A 20,025-nucleotide genomic window follows, 5' to 3' on the forward strand; every position below is an offset into this window, starting at 1 on the left:
ACCCTGTGTACAACATTAACGTGGATGCCAGCTTCTTTTCTGATTAAAAGCTTACAATTATTGTATAGCGTACCCTTTTCTACTTTGATGTTACTTTGTGCAGTAAAGCTGATGAATGAACATATTCTTATACTTGTTTATTGCTAGGCGTAAGTTAATCAACCTATTACTTTGTATATATTATTTGATGCATAATGTATTACAATAAATACATACTACTACCTCATTCATCTTGCTTACTTAGCTATGATGTTCTAAGCATAATGCCCTGGTAGATATTACATTTAAAAGGCAGTTTATAGGAGTGTTTCTATTGCTATTACCGTCAGCAATAGTGTCAAGGTTGATGTCAGCATTACAGTCAGCATTATTAGTGTCTAGTAAGCTTTATTATCAGCAAGATTATCAACATCATTATAAGCATTATTATTAGCATACATGTAATGTTGGATGATACTATCCTCAATATATACATAGTATCTAACCAAATGCTAGTTATGTCTTACAGGCTTACTATGTGTAATATCATCTATAAATTTTCATCTCCCAATAATTTAGGCAATGGCCAGCATACAATTCCTAACCGGCAGGACAACCTACAAAGCATTCAAGCCCAGCTCGATTTACAATGGATGTGCAGACTTATACCTCAGAAAACCGCCCATACTTGCCTCCTCATCCTGCGGCATTGGCAGGCTCCAAGGCCGAAATCAGCCGACTTGGATCCATGGGGAGCGACACCCAGCATCAAGGTCAAGGCTTATCCAATCTGGCGTGGTCACAGAGTAATGATGCATCAAACGACTTTCGGTCGGATTTTGTCACAAAACCGACGCTCCCCATGCTGGAAGCGATTATCACAACGTCCCTTGGAGATGGTGACATGGATGAAGACCCGACAACGAATTCCTTTCAAGACCATGTCGCCGACTTGGTCGGCCATGAAGCCGCTCTTCTCGTGGTCTCGGGCACCATGGGTAACCAGGCCGCTCTCCGAGCTGCTCTCGGAGCCCCGCCCCATTCCATCCTTGCCGACCACCGCGCGCACAATATCATCCTTGAAGGCGGTGGTGCGTCTAGCCTTTGTGGCGCCCTGATGAAAATGGTCGTTCCCGCTAACGGCCACCACCTTACCCTGGATGATGTGAAGAAACATGGCACCACGACAGAATCCATCTACGACTGCCCCACCCGGGTGATCTGCTTGGAGAATACATTATGGGGTACGATCATGCCCCTCTCGGATATGCGTGCTATCTCCCATTGGGCGCGTGCCCAGAACCCTCCAATCCATATGCATCTGGACGGAGCTCGACTGTGGGAAGCCGTTGCTGCCGGTGCCTGTACCCTCCGAGAGGTTGGCGGATGTTTTGACAGCATCCAGCTGTGTTTCACAAAGGGTCTTGGTGCGCCAATTGGCAGTATCATTACTGGCAGCTCGGCCTTCATCAAGCGAGCCAAATGGAGCCGCAAGCTTCTCGGCGGCAGCACCCGTGCTTCGGGTGTGATTGCCGCACCCGCAAGGGTCGCCATCGCCGACGTATTTCTCAGCGGAAAACTGACTGCAGCCCAGGACAAGGCAAAACGTGCCTCGGCGCTTTGGGAACAGCTTGGCGGGAAACTCCAGTACCCAACAGAGACAAATATGGTCTGGCTCGACCTTGAAGCATCTGGCTTGTCTCCTGATGAGTTCTACCTCATGGCAAGAAAATTCGACTTGAAGATTGGAGAACCAATATTTGGCCGACTTGTGTTTCATTACCAGATCACCGACAATGCATTTACTCGACTTTGCACCTTCTTCAGGGCCGTTCTCAAAAACAGTCGCTCATGTACTACTTGCAACTAGTCCACGGAACTCACAAGCTATCTTCTATTGCCCGTACATGCAGAATATGCAATCGTGAGCGATGTTTATGAGGTACTCTGGCTAGAAAATAGAGCAAAAGGCTCAAGAATAAATCACAATAGTGAAATGGATTCTTGTTAACATTTTTTTTAATCTAATTAATTTTATTAATACTTTTATTAAATCTAAAGAGTTTACTCGGCAAATTGCACATGGCTTGCATTAGCTATTAGTGTATATATGCATCTGGGTAAAACAAACTTATAAATATATCTATATAAATTTCGATACTATGATCCTTGTAAAATCATAGTAAAAATAGAAAAGCTGCAACTAGGGGCCTCAAGGCTGTCTACATATATATATCAACAAGGATATAAACTACCATGTAGTGACATTGGTTTAGATTCTCAAGGACAATCGAGCTTCGCTTTTGCCATCGAAAGGGCTCTGAACCTATTCTCCAAGACTATTAACAACCGGATCATGGAGGGATCGTTCGGAAAGAAGCCAATCCTGACACCAAAAATATACAAAAGCCGTAATTCCTTGGCCATTTCATCCGCCTTGAGCACAGTACTTTTATTATCGGGAATTGTTGATGTCGACACAGTCCTTTTGACGTACTGGGGACGAGTACACATATTGTCCTTATACTGGTAATCGATCGTGCCCTATATTGTATGAGTATCTCAGCTTTCATGTTCGACGCAAAAAAGATCGTGTACTGACACTTCCTAGTTCATCCGCTAGTTTTGAACATGAGCACTGTCCTGGCGTCTGTACGTTCCAACTTTGGTCCATTAGAGAATCTTCCATGTTGCAATCTTGCAACCCGTATCGGGAGTGGGAATTGTATCCTTGTGTGCAATTTTCAGCCATCTGCCCAGTTTCGATAGCTTTCACACGTAAAGTTGATAGGCGTCCATGCCGGGAAGATTTTCCACGTCGTTCCTGGCTCTCGATGCTATGTCGGCTGTCTCGGTCCTGGGAGCCTTCACTTTGTTTTGATTGAACCGGTGAAGCAGAAAGAGAAGGAGCAGGAGATCCAATCTCGGACTCCCTTATTTGATGCGACTGACACGACAGGGAGTCGCCATTGACCTCTTGATTTGAACCCGATGGCCATTTGCCCAGTCCAGTGAACGGGGAGGAAGCATCCTTGAACAAGGAGGTAAGAAGTTCGTTGTCGTCCATGTCATTCCAATCGCATTCGTTTGCATTCTTGTCTGATTGATTTGACAATGTGGAGGCCTCAATGCCCGGTGGAGAGCCGGATCCGGCTGCCAAATGCGGCAAGGCTGATGTCCCGTTCTCTTTGGCTTGCACATCATGCTCCGAATTTGGCAGATTTTCTACCAGCTCTACTATAGGAATGCTTTCGCTGTAGGACGATTTTCGTTGTCGATGCCTTTCTCCTTCACAATGGTTAGTAAAATTGAGTATAGCACCAATACAGTAATACCTCTACTGTACAGTTTTTGCCTTGTACTTACGATATCTGCGTTGAGCTTCCCGATTTTGATGACGCCTTTGCTCGGTAATGTCTGGATTTGTTGTCGCCTTTTTCATTGTTTAGGACACAGCGATAATGCATACATATCAAAGGCAAGTTTTCGTCGCATTAAGCAAGGCGTAGAGACAGGATCTCAATGACTTTTGTATGTAGAAAGTGATCAGAAATGGTTCGGAGCTCAAAAGCCCCCAGCTATGCATAGTCGAGTCAGCACCAACGGGGACAAATTGCCCGATGGTCAGTGTGACCCCGGAGTGGGTGCTGACGTCTGATCAGGTTTTCAAAAGTCTGGGTAGGTCGTAAGCCCATCGAAAAGTACCTGCACAGATTTTGAGAAGTAGATCTAGATCTGGTCCTCGTAAGACCGGCCGAAAAGGGCTGAAGTCGGTGGCAAGGGGTGAGTGGTCCCACCAGATCCCGCTCTATGATTCTCCTCTATTGTCAAGGCCCCGTGTGGCGATCCGTCTAGTGGAAATTGTAGCATTGCTCGTCTCGATAAATCCCAAAGGGCTCTCATAAAGGTTTCTGAATGATCTGAGGGGCATGGTAATTGACAAAGCTACCTAGTTGAGCCTTTTGATTAAATTGACCCGAGACTTCTACCTTGGTGGTAATAATCTTAGACAGTCATCTGTCTCTTGTTCTCTCTGTCAGTAAACCGTCCGTAGTAGATTGCCATCTCAGCTGTACCTACACATAAGAGAAGCAATAAAAAACCCTTGACCATTAACATGACAAATTAAGCCTAGACCTAAGACAAGGATAGATTGATAACGTGTCTTTTGCTCCGATGCAGCTCATGTGATCAAGCCGTCTTTAGGCATTTCCTATCGTCGACTTCGGGAGGCTCTGCAATGTCCTGGTCAGCCCAAATATGTTGAAATCATCTATATATAACCCTTGCTTAGGGTTCGAGACGGCCAGGTGGGGACCGATAACGACATCCAGAGCCTGCCATGGTAATACAAGTGTTGCAATCTCAAAATCTAGCCATGGTAGCATTGCAAGCATTATTAATATCTAATATGATACCTTGACGAGCAACGTCTACGACAAGGCTACAGAATATAATAAAATAATTTCTCATCACATTACATGGCCAGGTATCTTGTACCAAAATTCAGCCTCAATGTTGATAAGTGCTTACTCTACGGCCCCGTGCAATTGTGTAAACAAAGATTCCTGCCGGACAAAAACTCGCCGGCTGCATGGTGCTTACTCTACGTCGTTAGGTAACTTATCTATCAATGTTAAAGAGCCTCATTGTCACCTTTTTCTTTTTGATCCGGCTAATCATCCCGACAGACCTAAACTAGGACGGTATATGCAATTCCGGCGCAGCAGTCATCCTGCATAAATGGTCTCATCAATGCCAGCCTGATACAGTAGCGTGGCGGCACTGTTAGAGCCTTGCCATGTGAGCTTGGATAGGCTTCTCATCGTCCTTTTGACTCCGCACCAATTCAAGTATGTTGCGAGACAGGAGGTTGGCCGGGTAGACAAGCACCTCATGAAAGTCCCAATGACTTGCCATCCGGGTGAATTCCGAGCTTGGCATAGATGAAGTTGTCTATTTCTACCTATTTGGATCGTACTTCTGAAATGCTTTTCGGTTACTTCTTAGAAGTTTCGGAATAAAACATCTACGGGAAAAGATCCTTCTAGTACATGTAGAACTAGAACTTCCCAAGGTCAACGGTTTTTTTACTCTACGCCGTTTGATTTGTCACAGCAATGGTCGCTACCCCTAGCACACTAAGGCCTTGGGCCCCGGCTTTAACCACGGGTTAACGACCCGGGCCGAGAGCTGGTGAGCGGACCGCTTGCTGCGCCCGTCGCGATCCTGGGGTCACATATACTAGTAGATCTATTGGAAACCTTATATATTCTTATTGTTAAGAAGAGAATCATTTTAATTTTCATGAAGTTTCAATACAGTTTAAGACTATAGCCATAAATTTAGGCTTACGAGCTTTGCACCAGCAAAATTCCGAAATAGGCTATTCCCCAAAGTAGCAAAGTGAGCAAATACCAGGTAGGCCCCACGAGCAATCCCCTCTACGTCGAATACTATAACTCCACCAGGCTGTGATCACCATTCAGGTTACTTATTCGAGAAATATATTAACAACTAATCAGCTAAATTATGACTGACAACGCTCGTAATTTGCTCGAAATATGCACATTTATTCCAGAATGGTGCATAGATGGTTTTAGTCAATAAGGTCACCCACGCCCAGTCTGGAGTTTGATCTTATCCTCGAGATCAACCCAGACAAGAGCAACGGTGACCCTAACCAACGGTAACAAGACTCAATCTCACTAAACTTGGTTACATGGCATGTAACCTGACCTTGACTCCATTTGCAATACGATTAATCAACGTCAAATTATGTCGCACAACTTCATCCTTATCCACACTCTCCATCGTATCAAACCGTTGCAACAGCCGCACTGTCACATAACTTGCTTCAGTCAGTGCAAATTGCTGGCCGATGCAAATTCGTGGCCCGCCATTGAACTGTTACACTATCAGTAAGCCGGCCAGTATGAAGAAAGAAAGACAAAAGGTTTGGTGATATATGTGTATGTGAGCAACGCAATTGAGCTTACAGGCAAATATTCCCACCCAACCTTCCTCCCCTCCCAACGTTCCGGTTTGAATTCATCCGCGTCAGGTCCCCAGATATCCTTCCGGCGGTGCATAACATGAACAGAATAATCGACCATCGAACCTTTCGGGACGAAGACGGGCGAGTTTCCATCTTTACCTCCGCCGCGGGGGAGCGTGGTGTCCTTATTGGCGCACCGACCGTTTATGGGCACGACGGGGTAGAGGCGCAATGATTCGTCGTTAACATAACGGAGATATTTGCAGTCCTTGAGTTTTGAGAACGTGATCTCCTTAGGTCGGTCGCAGGTGCCGAAATCGGCGACGATGGAGTCCCGTAGCTTTTTATAGCACTCTGGGTTGTGGGCGAGGCTGTGGAAGACTAGGGCCAAAGTCAATACTCAACAACTAAAAGGGAGTCGAGGGGAACAGAAGATGCTTACCCCAGCCCAGATGTGAGGCAGTAGTATCGCGACCAGCGAGTAAGACATGTAGTAGTTCAGAGCGTAGCTCGGTCGGATCTTGGGTTTCAGCAGCTAGGGCCTCGAGGAAGATGTATTGCTCCTTTCCGCCGCTGCCCTTCTCCAAGTCCTTCTTGCGCAGATCCTTTGACAGGGCAAGCCTCACGAAGTGATCGACAAACTCATGAACAATCTTGCAGGCACCGCGGAATTCCATCGAGTCATAAAGCCACCAGCGATCCATAAAGCGTGCCCGTGTTGCGAGAGCCCTCTGACCGTCATCTAAAGCTTTTGCGAACTTCGCCTCCGAGCTGCCCATCTTAGTACTTTGGTAACCTGGTAGGAGTCTGAGCTGACTGTTGACAGATTCACCAAAGAGAAATTCGGTGGCTGAATCTATTGTAAGCCGGAAGAAATAGGGCAGAAGATCAACCTCCTTAGTCCAGCCATCGGCTTCTATCAAGGGTTCTAATAATCTCATCATGTTTTGAACATGGGTTTCTTCCAGGTTTAGATCGCTGATCTGGTCTCTTGTAAATTGTGGACGCATCATGGCCTTTTCTCATAATGTCAGCGTTGGCATTACTTGGAAAGTAGAAACTTGCAGCTATGTAAGGTAAATGTCTTTTATAATCCAATCCCTAATGCCGAGAAGACATCTAATTCCAAGCAGGAGAACCTCAAATATACATACCCGAGAGTGCTTCCAGTGTTTTCCGTCCGCCGTGAAAATACCATCACCCACCAGTGGGAGGAAGTTTCCACGCCTTCTTGGTCCCACATCTGAGCCCTGTCAGTCTTGACGGAAGAGGGGATAGACCTGGCAATGCTTACCAAAGTCAGAAAATTGATTTGCAAGGATAGCTTGGATATTTTTGGGGTCTGCAGTACGAACATTCCGAGCTCCTATTGAAGATAATAGTTAGTAATTTTGTAAATAGGATTTCGAAGAGTATATTTGAAATGGGCAAAAAGAAAGACGAAAGAGAATTAGAACACCTACCAAGAATCTGATACCGGTAGGTATATGTGCCTAGAGCCTCGAAACGCTCAATCAAATCTACAGGAAATTGCTGTGCTCTATCCGCAGCAAGTGCGCGTAATAAATTGTCAATGCCAATTGGACACTTATTCTTCTCAAATGGAGGCTCTTCACAGTTGAGTTGTCGTGCTTTGGTTGCATTGCGGCGGGAGGTGAGGAAGGTGGAGATCAGAATATAGACGGCAAAAGACGTAGCAAGCCATAAGAGGCCTGTAATAGTAATAGGCACTTGCATTTTAACGTTGATACAAGTCGAAAGGCAGTATTTGTGAAATCGGATACAATGCCTCTATCTTGATTTATATCAAAGCTTTGGAACGCAAATTCTTGCCAACCTCCAGGAGTTTCAAATATAACAAATCCACAAACAAAGTCTGCTATCAAGACAGCAGACTCAAGCTTTTAAGAGCCAGACGGCAGAATCAAAGACATGTAGTCCACAGGCACGGACACCTGCATTTGGTGGCAGAATGCTAGTTTGATCCAAGGTCCAAGTGCGGGGTCCAATTCAGGTCCCCGAACCTTGTGTGACGGGGATGGTTGGTTGATGCCATGTCAGAACTCGGGTCCAAATCAGGTCCCAAAGTCTCATGCCACCTACAGGGGTCCCGCGGCCTCACAACCCCTCTTTTTGATTTCCTTTCATCGGGAATAAGCAAGGTGAAAGGTTACAACAACGCTTGCACAATGGCATACCCAGAGAATGTCGGCATCAAGGCTATGGAGATTTATGTCCCGGCCCAAGTGAAGCCACCCAGTCTACATCCATGGACCATGGCTGTCAGTTTGAGTCTCTAATTAGAAAATAGTGCCTGGACCAATCCCTCTTCGAGAAATACCAAGGCGTGTCAACTGGCAAGTACACCATTGGACTGGGCCTCCAGTACATGAATTACTGTACGGATAGAGAGGGTGCGTTTCATGTGATTATGTCTTTTAGCGACCATACACACCGTGTTTAACCAACATCTATAGACGTCTGTTCGCTGGCCCTGACTGCTGTGTCTTCACTGCTTCACAAGTTCAACATCGATCCCAATTCTATCGGACGTCTGGAAGTCGGCACTGAATCGCTCATCGACAAGGCCAAGTCTATCAAATCAGTTCTCACGACATTGTTCGAGCCATCTGGCAACACAAGCCTGGAAGGTGTTGACACCATCCACGCCTGCTATGGTGGCACCAATGCCTTGTTCAATGCTGTCAATTGGGTCGAGTCTCGTTCATGGGACGGTCGAGATGCCATTGTCGTTACATCAGACATCGCGCTCTACAAGGAGGCTTCCTCCCGTCCAACCGGTGGCGCTGGTTGTGTCGCCATGCTTGTCGGCCCAAACGCACTACTTTCGCCAGAGCCAAGCCTGCGAGGTGTCTATATGACCCACGGTTATGATTTCTACAAGCCTGATCTCAAGGTCGAGTATCCCATTGTCAACGGCCACGAATCTATTGTCTGCTACCTTAGCGCTCTGGATAAATGCCACAAGGACCTGCTCCGTCGTGCCGAAGCCGCCAGGGGCAAGCTTGATGGCGATGGATGCAAGGCTGTTAAAAAGAATGTCCTTGACCTTTTTGACTACATGGCCTTTCATACGCCAAATTGCAAACTGGTCAGCAAGTCATACGGTCGACTCAAGTACAACGACTGCCTGAGATCGATGGACGATGCTGACTGGGAGGGAATCCCCGATGAGCTGCGCAAGCTGGGTTACCAAGAGTCCCTGAGAGACAAAGTATTGGAGAAAACCCTCGTGGCTGTAACAAAGGATCAGTTCAAAGGACGAGTTGAGCCATCTATTGTTGCACCCTCCTTATGTGGAAACATGTACACAAGCAGCCTCTACTGCTCGCTCATCAGCTTGATTAGCAACATTGATCTTGCAGCTGCACAAGGCAAAACCATCGGCATGTTTAGTGTCAGTAGCTAGATTGCTGTTTATCGAACTCTCCAGAGAGATCATACTGACCTGAGTGGACACATTAGTACGGAAGTGGTACTGCTAGTACCCTTTTTGGCCTGAAAATAACTGGTGATCTCACCAAGATGGTCGAAAAAATAAATTTAATGGATCGCCTGAAGCAGCGACACGTCTCAACCCCTGAGGAATACGAAGAGGTAAGCTATAAGTATACAATCTATTTGCAGAGATGTACTAATTAAGTTGTACAAGGCCTGTGCTCTCCGAATGAAAGCCTACGGGAGCAAGAATTACAAGCCTGTTGGTGATGTAGCGTCACTGGCAGCGGGAACATACTATCTCGAAAATATTGATGAGGTGTACAAGAGGACCTATAATGTAAAATAAAACGAGGTGAGCCAATGCAGAAGAGGCAAAAACCTTGGTACATGTACCATGGTGCGAAGACTAGAGGAAGATTTTGGTAGCGTTTATTTTCCTTTTGTACACTATAATCTATCTTGATAGATAAAATAGGCTAGTAAGGCCACAACCTTTTACTTACGCATTAATGGATATAGTTACTTTACTCTTTGCCCTGGTCAAAACCTCGAGCACACTCGTCATTGTCTGCAGGTCACAACTGTCAATGGTGAAAATTATCTGCGGCATGCTTGACGAGGCATTACTTGCCACACTCTCTGCAGTCTGGAGAAGCTCTTGATGCAAGGGAAGCTCCCAGTCTAGAGGAAAGTGGCAGAGCCTCGAGCTTGCCGACGTTGGTGTCATGTCTGGTACTAAAGAGCCAGATAGATTGCACTCGAGGGGAGACTCGCTCTGTAGAGAAGACGTCGAGTTTGAGCCGGGTGGACTCTGGTTGTGGTCACTTTCGAGATAGTCACGGTCATCGCCACCATCCATGGTCATATGATCAGGCATGCCCCGCTGAATTGATGGCCATTCAATGCTTGGCTCTTGGAGTGCCCCGGCTTTGTTAGAATAGACGCTGGGCGTCTTGCTGCTCTGCCTGAGGAGAGCAGTGTGTCTAAGGATAGATCAAGTCAGCGACATACAGCAGCCAGACCGGCATCATGGACCAGGGGTCTTTTGCAACCTACCTGTTCTTCAAATTCGTGGTCGAGCGCATCGGGAACTCGAACCTCTTGATATCTTTCCAGTTTGTGCCGTAATGTTTTACTGCAGCAATCAATTGGACATCCTTCTCACTTGTCCATTCACTGCGGTCCAGCGACGGGTCTAAGCAGTGTTGCCATCGCTTTGCACACTCTGGTTTCATACGTCAGTATGTTAGGACAAGTTCGCTCACAATCTCGAGAGTCTGTGGCACCTACGGTCCGCATTTCTGGTTTCTACCGTCTTCGCAACCCGGGCCCATTGGATGCCGTATTTCTGCACGCCCTCTAGCAATCGTTCGTCCTCGCTCGCAGCCCACAAGCCCTTTTTGGCGCCTGTCAGCTTGAACCACCGCTTGCGGCAATCTTTGTTGTTGCGGTTCGCGATGGCTTTTGAGACGCTGCTCCAGCTGATTGCCGTGTCCGTAGTCTTCTTGTCCTCCGAAACTTGTAACAATGCACGGTTAGGAGCCAGTGGTATTCCATGAGAGCCAATCGCCAAGCACACTTACGTAGCTGCTTGCCCTTCTCAAGCAATATGCGGTCTTCTTGCGGGGTCCAACGCCGTGGACTGCGGGGCATTGCTTTGTTGGTTTTGGGATTAATCTGTAGAAGCAAGACGCAAGACTTTGATGACACCCGAGACCCTTGATCACAATATGATATCAAGTGGCAACTCGGGCCCGGGGATAGGATAAGATATTCATGAGAGATAAAGCATAGCTTTTGTATATATCTAAGTCATTTCTAAAGCATTACTACCTTGTATTGATATCACTTTCCGTGTACCGAGAATCGCTGTGTGCTCAATCCATAAAATATGAACTGCATGGGGCCTGGGTCCCGCATACCCACTTTGCCAGCGGTTAAAGTAGAATCAGCGCGAGTTGGAGTTGTCTCCAATCACTCCGATATACTTCGTACCGGAGTGCGCAGCTTGCATGGATAAGAAGCGGGGAGAACCCGGTATTCATGTGGTCTTGAAGTTGTTGGGAACCCCGTTAACATGGACTCCACTCTTCGCCAGCCGAAAAACAAAGCAGTCAAACACTCTTACGCTACAAACCTCTTCAGATTACCTCTAGTTATTAATTTCTTTACATCATGACGTTGGAAGTCGTTGATTACTTTCATCCCTTATTTACAAGATGTGTAGGTGATGCTACTCGTAATGCAGCTGTGAGTTGTCTTTGGAAGCCTGGCAACCTGCTCTGCCATCTGTCCGAGGTTAGACGACCCCAGTGTCTTAGTGTCAGGGGTTGGTTGACTCTCGCCGCACAAAGGATCATTATGGTTGGTTCAGCTCTGCACCAAAATAATTCCCTTGACGCTGGCACAATGTGATGGGGATACCCAAGGCACTCCGAGTACGGAATATGCTGTACGGCATGCAATTTTGTCACAGCAATGGCTGCGACCCCCTAGCACACCAGAACTGATGGCCTTGGCCCAGGCTTTGGACCGTTGATTTACGGAGAACAGTTGTGCCGAGAGCCCGGTGGCCCCGGGAACGGGCCGCTTGCTGCCCCCAGTTGTTGGCCTGGTCGCCGTCATGTGGTCATACTAGAGATAACTGAGATGTCTCGTTTACGGACCCTAGTCCTATCATCGACCACGAATTATAAACGACAACCAGTTGGTATACTACTGAGTATTCTTGGTAATCTCTAGAAGAGAGCTCGGAGGTACATTAGGCACTCACTGCTAATAAAAAATACCTTTTGGAAGAAATAGGGAGGGATCGGTTTAGAATAAGGAATGGAAACGGCAGGAGGCAGGAGATACTCAGATTCCTTTACATTAAATTTCTCACCATCGAGAATATATAAACACTATTGGCTGACAATCTAAATTTGACATTTCTTATGACCATGACTGCTTTTTGAACCCTTTTTTCTTTTGGCGTCATTTACAGAGACGATGGGATATGCACTGCGCTATGCTACTACTAGGCAAAAAATCATGGCAAGATAAAAAAAAAATATGATGCCCTTTGCAGCAACAATTGCATATGCCCGACTAGGGCAGTGTGCTTGACCGTTGCGCGTAGCTCAAGCCGAACCTAGGTAGGAAAATGTGTTTGAGATGACCCTGACAGCTTAGACAGCCTGTCCCTTGGACTCGTCCTCTACAGTCTTCAACTGCCCCGCAAAATCTCGACGAACCCAGTCCCAAAAGAGTGGCCAGGACTGAGAATACGGAATACTCGTCGGATTGGAACCAGCTCCGGGGAATGCACGAGAAAGTTGCAAACTGACGCGGAGTACACCCTTGTTAGCCTCGGCGACTTTTTCGAGTTCTTGCTTGACCGCATTATCTTTAGGCTTGAACGACAGAATGGCGCGGAACCGGTCGGCAATGGCATCGAGACGCATACCCGTCTCATTGGGCGCAAGAGCGATGAGTTTAGTCAACATCAGGTTGCACAGGACGCGAATGTCATGCTCGTCGTCTAGGCCGGCAATGACTCGATCGTAAAAATCAGATACATTGATTCGTGAAAAAGCCGTGTCCAAAAGCGCATAGAGAGTTTCGTATGCAGACTTTTGCAAAAGAACAAACAAAAGTTAGTTATGTTGTTATTGCGAAAGAATGAAAATAGCACCGGTCAAAATGGTTATCTTACCTTTCGGACTTCTAGGCCATCGTCGACCTTGTGTCTGAATGGACCCATTTGGACTTCCCGCACGAGCTCGGCTCGGATATTTGTTTCCTTCATGACAATGGGAAGGAGTTGGCCCAGGTTAGGCATCACCAGTTCTGGCTTGTTGTGCACGGCAGAATTGAGCGAGCTTAATGCCAAACGTCGGTTTTCTAAATCAACGTCGGTCAACATGGTGACGAAAATGCCAACGAGGTTTGGTCGAAGAGCATCTTCGTAGGCATCATCGGCCTCGGTAAGGGTGTATCGGATTGCTTGAATGGCCATGCTGCGGACTGCAACGATACGGTCTTGCAGGCAAGACTATCCAGAGTGTTAATATATGCTTTTTTCTTTTTTCTTTCGATAAAGAGAATTGAGATAATACCTGAAGAAGTGGAAGATAGTTTCGAGGATCAACCACTGCCAGCCTTCCAAGACACTCAGCTCCAACAGCCTTGTTGTCTTCCGACTGCGTCGACGTGATAAGAGTGTCCCAAATTTGTCTGCTAAATGGAGCAATGTTCGTCTTCGGCTCGTTCGCATGCTGCAGAACTTCTTTGATAGAGTGCAGGAACAAGTACTGCGAGTTGCCAGCCTCGGGCAACGTGGACAGGATTACAGGGAGATACTTGTCCACATTTCCTGCACTTGCTCTACCCAGAGCAATTGAGGCTGCGAGAGACACTTGATCGGACTTTGATGAAAAGTATGAAATGAAAAGATCAGGAGTAAGAGAGTACGATGAGCCCAGGCGCAGCCCAGCTTCCCCGAGAACAGCCAAAGACAAACACTTGCGCTGATCGTCCGATGCAGACTGTAGCTCTGCAACAAAGTCATTTAGCTCAACGCCAACCGTAGACTGGCCATGCACTAAGAGCGTTCCTAGAGCTTTGCCTACAACGGTCGGATCACCGCCAACTCCAACATCCTTCAATAACCCTTGCATAAGTGGCCCCCCGGCGCCCTGCTCACCGATCGCTGCGACCAGGCTGAGTAACGGATCGAGAACGAAACCGCTAAGCGGGGCAACTACGATGCTGCACAAAGCTTTGTTTATATCGTCTTTCGCCACTAATTTGGCATTGCCATGAGCCAGTTTCGCCAGGACGATGAGAGCAGGACCGAGAAGATGAAGATCATCAACCGTCAGAAGTGGCGACAATAGATCAACTAGACCGGCGATTGTCTGATCGTCCAAATTCGCAAGTCCGTTGGGATTCAACACTAGGTTCTTCAATGCACCGAGGCTGGCGCCGCGTAGCGATCTGTCTGCCTTGCGAAGCTGCGCGCCGAGTTCTAGTGCAACTTGCTGCACCCAGGGAGCCGAAAATTCCTTCTTGTCACTCGCCATGGAGGCAACTGCATCAATTGCACGAACAGCCGCAAGTCGAGTGGTCTCGTTCCGGAGTCTATCGAGAAGAACATCCAGGCCTCTGGTTCTCTTCTCCGCCGAAAGGAGGCTGGGATGGCCGGAGGCGCGAGCGAGCAAGACACCTAGAGCATGAATTGCGCGCTGCCTGACTTCCAAGTCGGCTTCAGTGGCAGCTACTCGATTAATAGCCGCATCATAAAGTTGAAGCAAGTACTCCTCGGAGTGTTGGTTGCCAGTACCACGTGGAGGCGTAAGCGCTTTGATGAGCTGCTCGGTGGTACCAAGAGCTTCAGTCGACACCTTGTAAGACTTGTCAGTAATGGCCACCACAATGGCAGGAACCAGCTTGGCGAGGTATGGCTGCAGAACCGCAGATGGGTGAGTCTCGATTATGGCACTGGTCAAAGCAAGGGCCTCAATTCGAAGGGTGCCGCCCGTTGCAGATGCTGCACTTCCAGTAGCGGCTGTGGCCGTTGACATGGAGCCTCCAACGGAGCTAGCCACCTTCACAGCATCCACTAACGGCGCCATGATCTGACCCAGAAAATCAGATAACCCGCCACGCTGCACATTGACAATGTCTCTCAGCAGAGAGATAGAAGCCTGCTTGGTAGGAATTGAATGCCCTTTGAGAAGCTTGGAAATCTCAGTGATAATAGAGGGCACTAGGTCAGCCAGATTCGCCTTTGGCCCCGATGAAGGGGGCGACTGCACCGCAGGAGATGCTACGCCAGTAGAGAGAGAAATAGAAGTTTGAACGTCAAACATGCTAGTATCGCTACCTCGTCTTCTTTTTCTGCTCATGGGCGGCCCCATGGCCGAGGCGAGACCATCTTCCTGAGCCGGGCTGCTTAACACGGGAACACCCTCGCCCGTTTTCCGGACCAGTGAACTCATCGTTGCCAAGATCTCCAGTCGAACGTTATCTTCCCTCTCTTTGAAGCGGCTTACGAGTACCGGAGCAATCTGTTCGTACAGCGTCCCATCCTCTAAGAGATCGCCATTGGCACGTGTAGAAATGATCGTATACAGGACCTTGGCAGCGCATCGCCTGACCTTCCAGCTCATGTCGTCGTCATCACTGAAACCACCTTCCTCCTCAAAATCCTCATCTTCTTCGATATCTCCATCAGAGTCTTCATATTCGTCAATATCATCGTCATCGGTATTGGCCACGTTGGGGTCATATCTCAGGAAGCGAAGGCCAGCCTGAATGGACTCCTCGGTGAAACGCCGCATTTCGGAACTGCAGGACGAAAGGAAAGCATCCAATGCGACCAAAGCAGCTTCACGAACTTCATCCGCCTCAGGATCCTGTCCATCCTCATCCTCAACGTCTTGCATCTGTTCATCGAGTTCCTGCTCGCTCAACGCACTCAGTACAAACGGTGCCAGTGTCCTCAAATAGGGGCCAAATTTCTGAGGAATCGATCGTGCGAGAGAGCCCACCGTGCCAATCAAGGTCCTTCTCTTGGAATAAGTCAAATGGGGGTCGCGAAGGTTCTCGATAACTTGTGAGATGAATGAACTGAGCAGCTCATCGGGGAAATAAACCGCCAGGATTGAAGTTGCATAAACAGCTTTCTTCTTGACGACTGAACTTGTGGAGGCATTCTTTAGTATATTGAAAGCAGCTTCTTGCAATGCCTGGATTTCAGCGTCTTGAAGGACTGGACCAAAGCAGCGCGCGATCTCTGTCAAGACGTCCAAGGCATCACTATCCACACCCTTCTCGGGGGTTACTTCGAGCATTCCGGGTGACAACTTTGATACCTGTTTCGGTCCAAGGGCATTGTAGCCAACTAAGCGTGGTATTAAGACCCTGCTGATAGCCGAATATGCGTCCTGTGCAGGCCGTGACGGGGGCAATCCATAGACCGGTCGAGGAAGGGTCTCTACGACTGTTCGTAGGGCGGTGGCCGCAATCGAGTTGTCAACGGCATTCGTAGTAGTAAGGTTCGAAAGCTTCTCGATCAATGGGGCTAATATACCGGACGGCACCTTATGAACTAGAGGCCCTAAGCTGTTCAAAGACGTAAGGTTAGTATGCTCTCTAGATTCCATTTCTCCACAGTGGGTTGAAGCGAACCATTTTATAGCCAAATTCTGCACTTCGCCGTTCTGGTCGTCCAACGTCTTTAGCAACCCGTCTGCTGTTCGGATGCAGACGCTTTGGTCATTGAGTAGAAATCCAGGATGGCCATTGTTGAGTATGTTATACAAGTCGTTCAAGGACATGTACCGGAAATCTGAGTCGGCGTCGCTCAATTTGGGAAGAAGGGCAGCGACATGCTGTGCAGTGGGATTCTGAGGTACAGAGCCAGACATGGCGATAGATTTGATCTAGCCTCTGAGGATTGATTCGTTCTATGGTGAGATAATCGTTTCAGGAGGATCTAGAAAGCTCTGAGCGAAGCTGTATGAGCTCTGCATGTTAGCTAAGTTATGGCAAGGCGAGATGAGGTACAAGCTCCTGCTGACCTCTCCAGACTAAATGTGTTTAATTAATTCACTCCGAAACGTTGTGTTCGTTTGCTAAGGACTCATTGCACATGAAAATGAAACCTTCTTTTATCATCAAGAGGAAGGTGGTAGAGTTAGTTGGAGTGTCAGTTTGTCGCTTTGTCTGTCTTGAACTCAGGCTTCGATCAACAACAGGCGGGGCATGACCGAACGGTGCGAGAAGTCAATAAGTATTGCGATAGGCTTAGATAACTAGGTAATTAGGGGGTTTTGTTTTTAAGACGAGACACTTATATGATACAATCTGTTATACGGAGTGGCTCCAAGCCGATTGAATACTTCTTCGTAGATTTTGCTATTAATTCAAAGAAGTTCACCTACGAGATACGCTGTTTTTTCAAGCACTATGATAAACCTGCTATTGCGACACTTATTGACTACTAGTTGTTCAAGTTCCGATCGGAACAGTTGAAGCCACATGATGGTAGGCTCCGGCTTACATAATGAGTACCCGCCATGACATTGGCCTGACGCAGTTCCGCTGGGGAAGCTTAAGGTATGGTCGTACCTTGGCGTCCAACCTCCTCCGAAGCTCATTTTCAACATCGTCCCCCAGCACTATCACTATAGCTCTAAACTGACTCTGGAAGGCCTTCAATTTACATCCACCGAGACGTGTAGATATCTGCCTATCAATTGAGTCAATTCTTGACGTTGTTCATAATGGTTCTGCCTCGCCCAGCTGCTTTCCGAGCTCTCTTTCGACCGCAAACCGCGCGAGCAACTCGCACGGGCGCCACTGCCCAGCAATGGCAACGAGTGAGCCGCAGAGGTTATGCGAACAGCTCCGCCCACAAGGCTACTTCAGGCAGTGACTTGCCTTGGTGAGTTTCCCTTTCATCTAAGCTTCAATCGCGTACTTGTATTTTACATCTCTTCCTACAAAGCAACCCAATACTAACAAAAAACACGCACAGGGCTGTGGGTGCTATTGTTGTTACGGTTCCCTCCGTTGGATGGCTCCTGAAGCCAGGCAAAGAGGATCACGGTCATGACACCCATGAGAAGCATGAAGAGAAGAAGGAGCCCGAGCCTGAACCCGAGCCCGAGCCTGAGCCCGCCAAAGAAGAGCCCAAGGCCGAGGAAAAAGGATCTGACAGCGAGGAGAGCCAGAAGCAAGATACGCCTGACAGCTCTGATGCGGAGTCTACTGCTGGAAAAGACGAAACATCTGGACCTACACAGGCCGGCAACAAAGAGAAGCAGACCACCGATGCCAAGGATGGCGTCAAGGTACGGAAGGAGAGCGAGCTTGGAAAACCTCAAGGCGCTGGTGACTCCGTCAGCGAGGAAGAGGGCACTACTAAAGACAAGGTCTGATTTACCCTGCTTTGACTCCGAAGATTGGCTTGGATTCTAATTTTAAGCAGGCATCTCCTTCCAAAACTCCTTTGAAAGACGAGACTTCTGGGAAGCAGGCCGGCGTTTCCAACACTGACACCAAGCACTCGACCAATGTTGGTGAGGATCCGGAGAAGAGCAAGAAAGCTCCCGGAGTGCCCGAGACTGCCAAGCACCAGGGAACTGTTGGTAGCGAGTAAAAGTATTCTGAACTTTCCGTTTAGTTGAAAATCAAGCTGCTTCCAGATGGTTCAGCGCGCAGTAAAGCACCAAAGCCAGCTAAGTCTCGTTGGAAGAGCATAGCTTGTCCTTAGACTAGGGGTGAAGGAGACGTTTTCAGAGCCAGCATGTAGTATAGTCGTACAATTTTACACAACGAGAGATGAGGATACATACGTGGAGATACCACACATTATTTTTCTGTTCTGATATGTGGAAGGAAAATGGTTCCTCCACAGAACATGTTGGCCCACACATGCCAGGTCAATTGTGCGATTGGTCTTGTAGAGATTATGGTTACAGAGGTACATCAAGCCTCATTTGGATACTTGCTACGCAGAATATACCTTAAGTGACATGAATTTTCTTCTGGGACTTGAGGGAAATCATGCGCTACTGTTCGCCTAGTGCAGGATATCCATGGGATTGGGAATGTACGTGCTCGGGTTTGTGTAAAATCTTGGCTGTGGCATGGAAGAACTGGAAAATGCAGTCCAGGGCAGAAGTGATCACGTCACGTCCAAGGGGTTCCACTGAAGCTTTGCACCATCGGAGCGAATCACTGGTCGGGGGCGCTAGCTGTTCGGTCCGTTATCAAGCGCCAGTTGGGGCGAAGCAAAGAGGAGTCCAGCTAGTTAGTGGTTGGCTCCTATTGAACAGATGGACCCTGCGACAAACCCTGGTTGAACCACCATCTTACTCGAATCAACCCATGCAAAGACTCCTTTGAGGGCATTCCTAGGAGTAATGTGACCATTTTTGCATAAACGCTTCTCTTGATTGTGCAGGAACCCAGACATTTCATCGTTCATGCAGTTCTTCGTTTGCTAACTGGCCAGACTAACCCAGTCAGATACAATGTACAGAACTTTGCCTGCTACATACTTGAAATCACACTGGTTGGCTTGAGCTCGCATTTGCTGCAACCACTGTCGGAATGATGGAAATCTCTTCCCTTTTCACCAATGAGGAGCGAGAGTCTGTTCTATGGGGTACTTGGGATTCACTCTCTTGATACAGTATATCTTGCCGGCCTCTTGGCCGACCGCCAGTAATGGTCGCCACTGCACTCTGAACGCTTCAGTCAATGAAGCTCATACACTGAGGACCTCGCGGAGCGTCAAAGAGTAGCCAGTAAAATTCTTGGCTATTCTTTGCCTGTCGGTTTAAAGAAGTTCGCAAGCGTCAATTTACTTTGTTCCATTCCATTCACGAGGACCTCGAAAACTCGAAGTGTGCCATCTCAACGCTCCCTCCAAGCCCAAAAGACGCCATCGCAAATGCTACAAAATATCGTATTGAACTGCTGTTGTCATGTATAGACAACCAGTTCAGAGGTCCTCCCCGACATTACAGAACCCGGAATTGCAAATTTCCCATATTACACAGCATCCCAGAAATGGGTTGGCGTTGCAA

The 20,025-nt window shown here is 47.8% G+C and overlaps 7 protein-coding genes across 7 annotated transcripts; 3 read left to right on the forward strand and 4 right to left on the reverse strand.

Moving 5' to 3' along the window:
• Positions 1-507: 507 nt before the first annotated feature.
• Positions 508-1,849, forward strand: L228DRAFT_258293 (l-allo-threonine aldolase; the record flags this gene model as incomplete). Its single annotated transcript, XM_018334070.1, has 1 exon — positions 508-1,849. The coding sequence occupies exon 1, from the start codon at positions 629-631 to the stop codon at positions 1,847-1,849; it is 1,221 nt and encodes a 406-aa protein (XP_018192494.1). The 5' UTR covers positions 508-628.
• A 325-nt stretch (positions 1,850-2,174) lies between these two features.
• On the reverse strand, positions 2,175-3,824 carry L228DRAFT_280081 (hypothetical protein). Its single transcript, XM_018335756.1, has 3 exons — positions 3,346-3,824; positions 2,582-3,267; positions 2,175-2,523 (listed from the first exon to the last, which is right to left on the reverse strand). Exons 1-3 carry the CDS (start codon positions 3,419-3,421, stop codon positions 2,260-2,262), a joined length of 1,026 nt encoding a protein of 341 aa, XP_018192495.1. The 5' UTR covers positions 3,422-3,824; the 3' UTR covers positions 2,175-2,259.
• A 1,502-nt stretch (positions 3,825-5,326) lies between these two features.
• L228DRAFT_243493 (cytochrome P450) lies at positions 5,327-7,925 on the reverse strand. The gene is made up of 6 exons (XM_018331696.1): positions 7,441-7,925; positions 7,272-7,343; positions 7,132-7,220; positions 6,420-6,993; positions 5,979-6,358; positions 5,327-5,886 (listed from the first exon to the last, which is right to left on the reverse strand). The coding sequence occupies exons 1-6, from the start codon at positions 7,712-7,714 to the stop codon at positions 5,698-5,700; spliced, it is 1,578 nt and encodes a 525-aa protein (XP_018192496.1). The 5' UTR covers positions 7,715-7,925; the 3' UTR covers positions 5,327-5,697.
• A 115-nt stretch (positions 7,926-8,040) lies between these two features.
• On the forward strand, positions 8,041-9,951 carry L228DRAFT_243495 (hydroxymethylglutaryl-CoA synthase). The gene is made up of 5 exons (XM_018331697.1): positions 8,041-8,223; positions 8,289-8,391; positions 8,455-9,395; positions 9,464-9,595; positions 9,651-9,951. The coding sequence occupies exons 1-5, from the start codon at positions 8,167-8,169 to the stop codon at positions 9,783-9,785; spliced, it is 1,368 nt and encodes a 455-aa protein (XP_018192497.1). The 5' UTR covers positions 8,041-8,166; the 3' UTR covers positions 9,786-9,951.
• L228DRAFT_243496 (hypothetical protein) lies at positions 9,914-11,366 on the reverse strand. The gene is made up of 4 exons (XM_018331698.1): positions 11,023-11,366; positions 10,730-10,957; positions 10,496-10,664; positions 9,914-10,422 (listed from the first exon to the last, which is right to left on the reverse strand). Exons 1-4 carry the CDS (start codon positions 11,090-11,092, stop codon positions 9,939-9,941), a joined length of 951 nt encoding a protein of 316 aa, XP_018192498.1. The 5' UTR covers positions 11,093-11,366; the 3' UTR covers positions 9,914-9,938.
• Positions 11,367-12,347: 981 nt separating this feature from the next.
• Positions 12,348-17,157, reverse strand: L228DRAFT_226762 (cullin-associated NEDD8-dissociated protein-like protein). Its single transcript, XM_018330433.1, has 5 exons — positions 17,008-17,157; positions 16,616-16,942; positions 13,540-16,549; positions 13,137-13,475; positions 12,348-13,053 (listed from the first exon to the last, which is right to left on the reverse strand). The coding sequence occupies exons 2-5, from the start codon at positions 16,852-16,854 to the stop codon at positions 12,610-12,612; spliced, it is 4,032 nt and encodes a 1,343-aa protein (XP_018192499.1). The 5' UTR covers positions 16,855-16,942; positions 17,008-17,157; the 3' UTR covers positions 12,348-12,609.
• A 397-nt stretch (positions 17,158-17,554) lies between these two features.
• Positions 17,555-19,056, forward strand: L228DRAFT_243498 (hypothetical protein). Its single transcript, XM_018331699.1, has 3 exons — positions 17,555-17,873; positions 17,967-18,363; positions 18,420-19,056. The coding sequence occupies exons 1-3, from the start codon at positions 17,713-17,715 to the stop codon at positions 18,588-18,590; spliced, it is 729 nt and encodes a 242-aa protein (XP_018192500.1). The 5' UTR covers positions 17,555-17,712; the 3' UTR covers positions 18,591-19,056.
• The last annotated feature ends 969 nt before the right edge of the window (positions 19,057-20,025 follow it).

Source organism: Xylona heveae, assembly GCF_001619985.1.
Source record: "Xylona heveae TC161 unplaced genomic scaffold L228scaffold_1, whole genome shotgun sequence".
NCBI lineage: Eukaryota > Fungi > Ascomycota > Xylonomycetes > Xylonales > Xylonaceae > Xylona > Xylona heveae.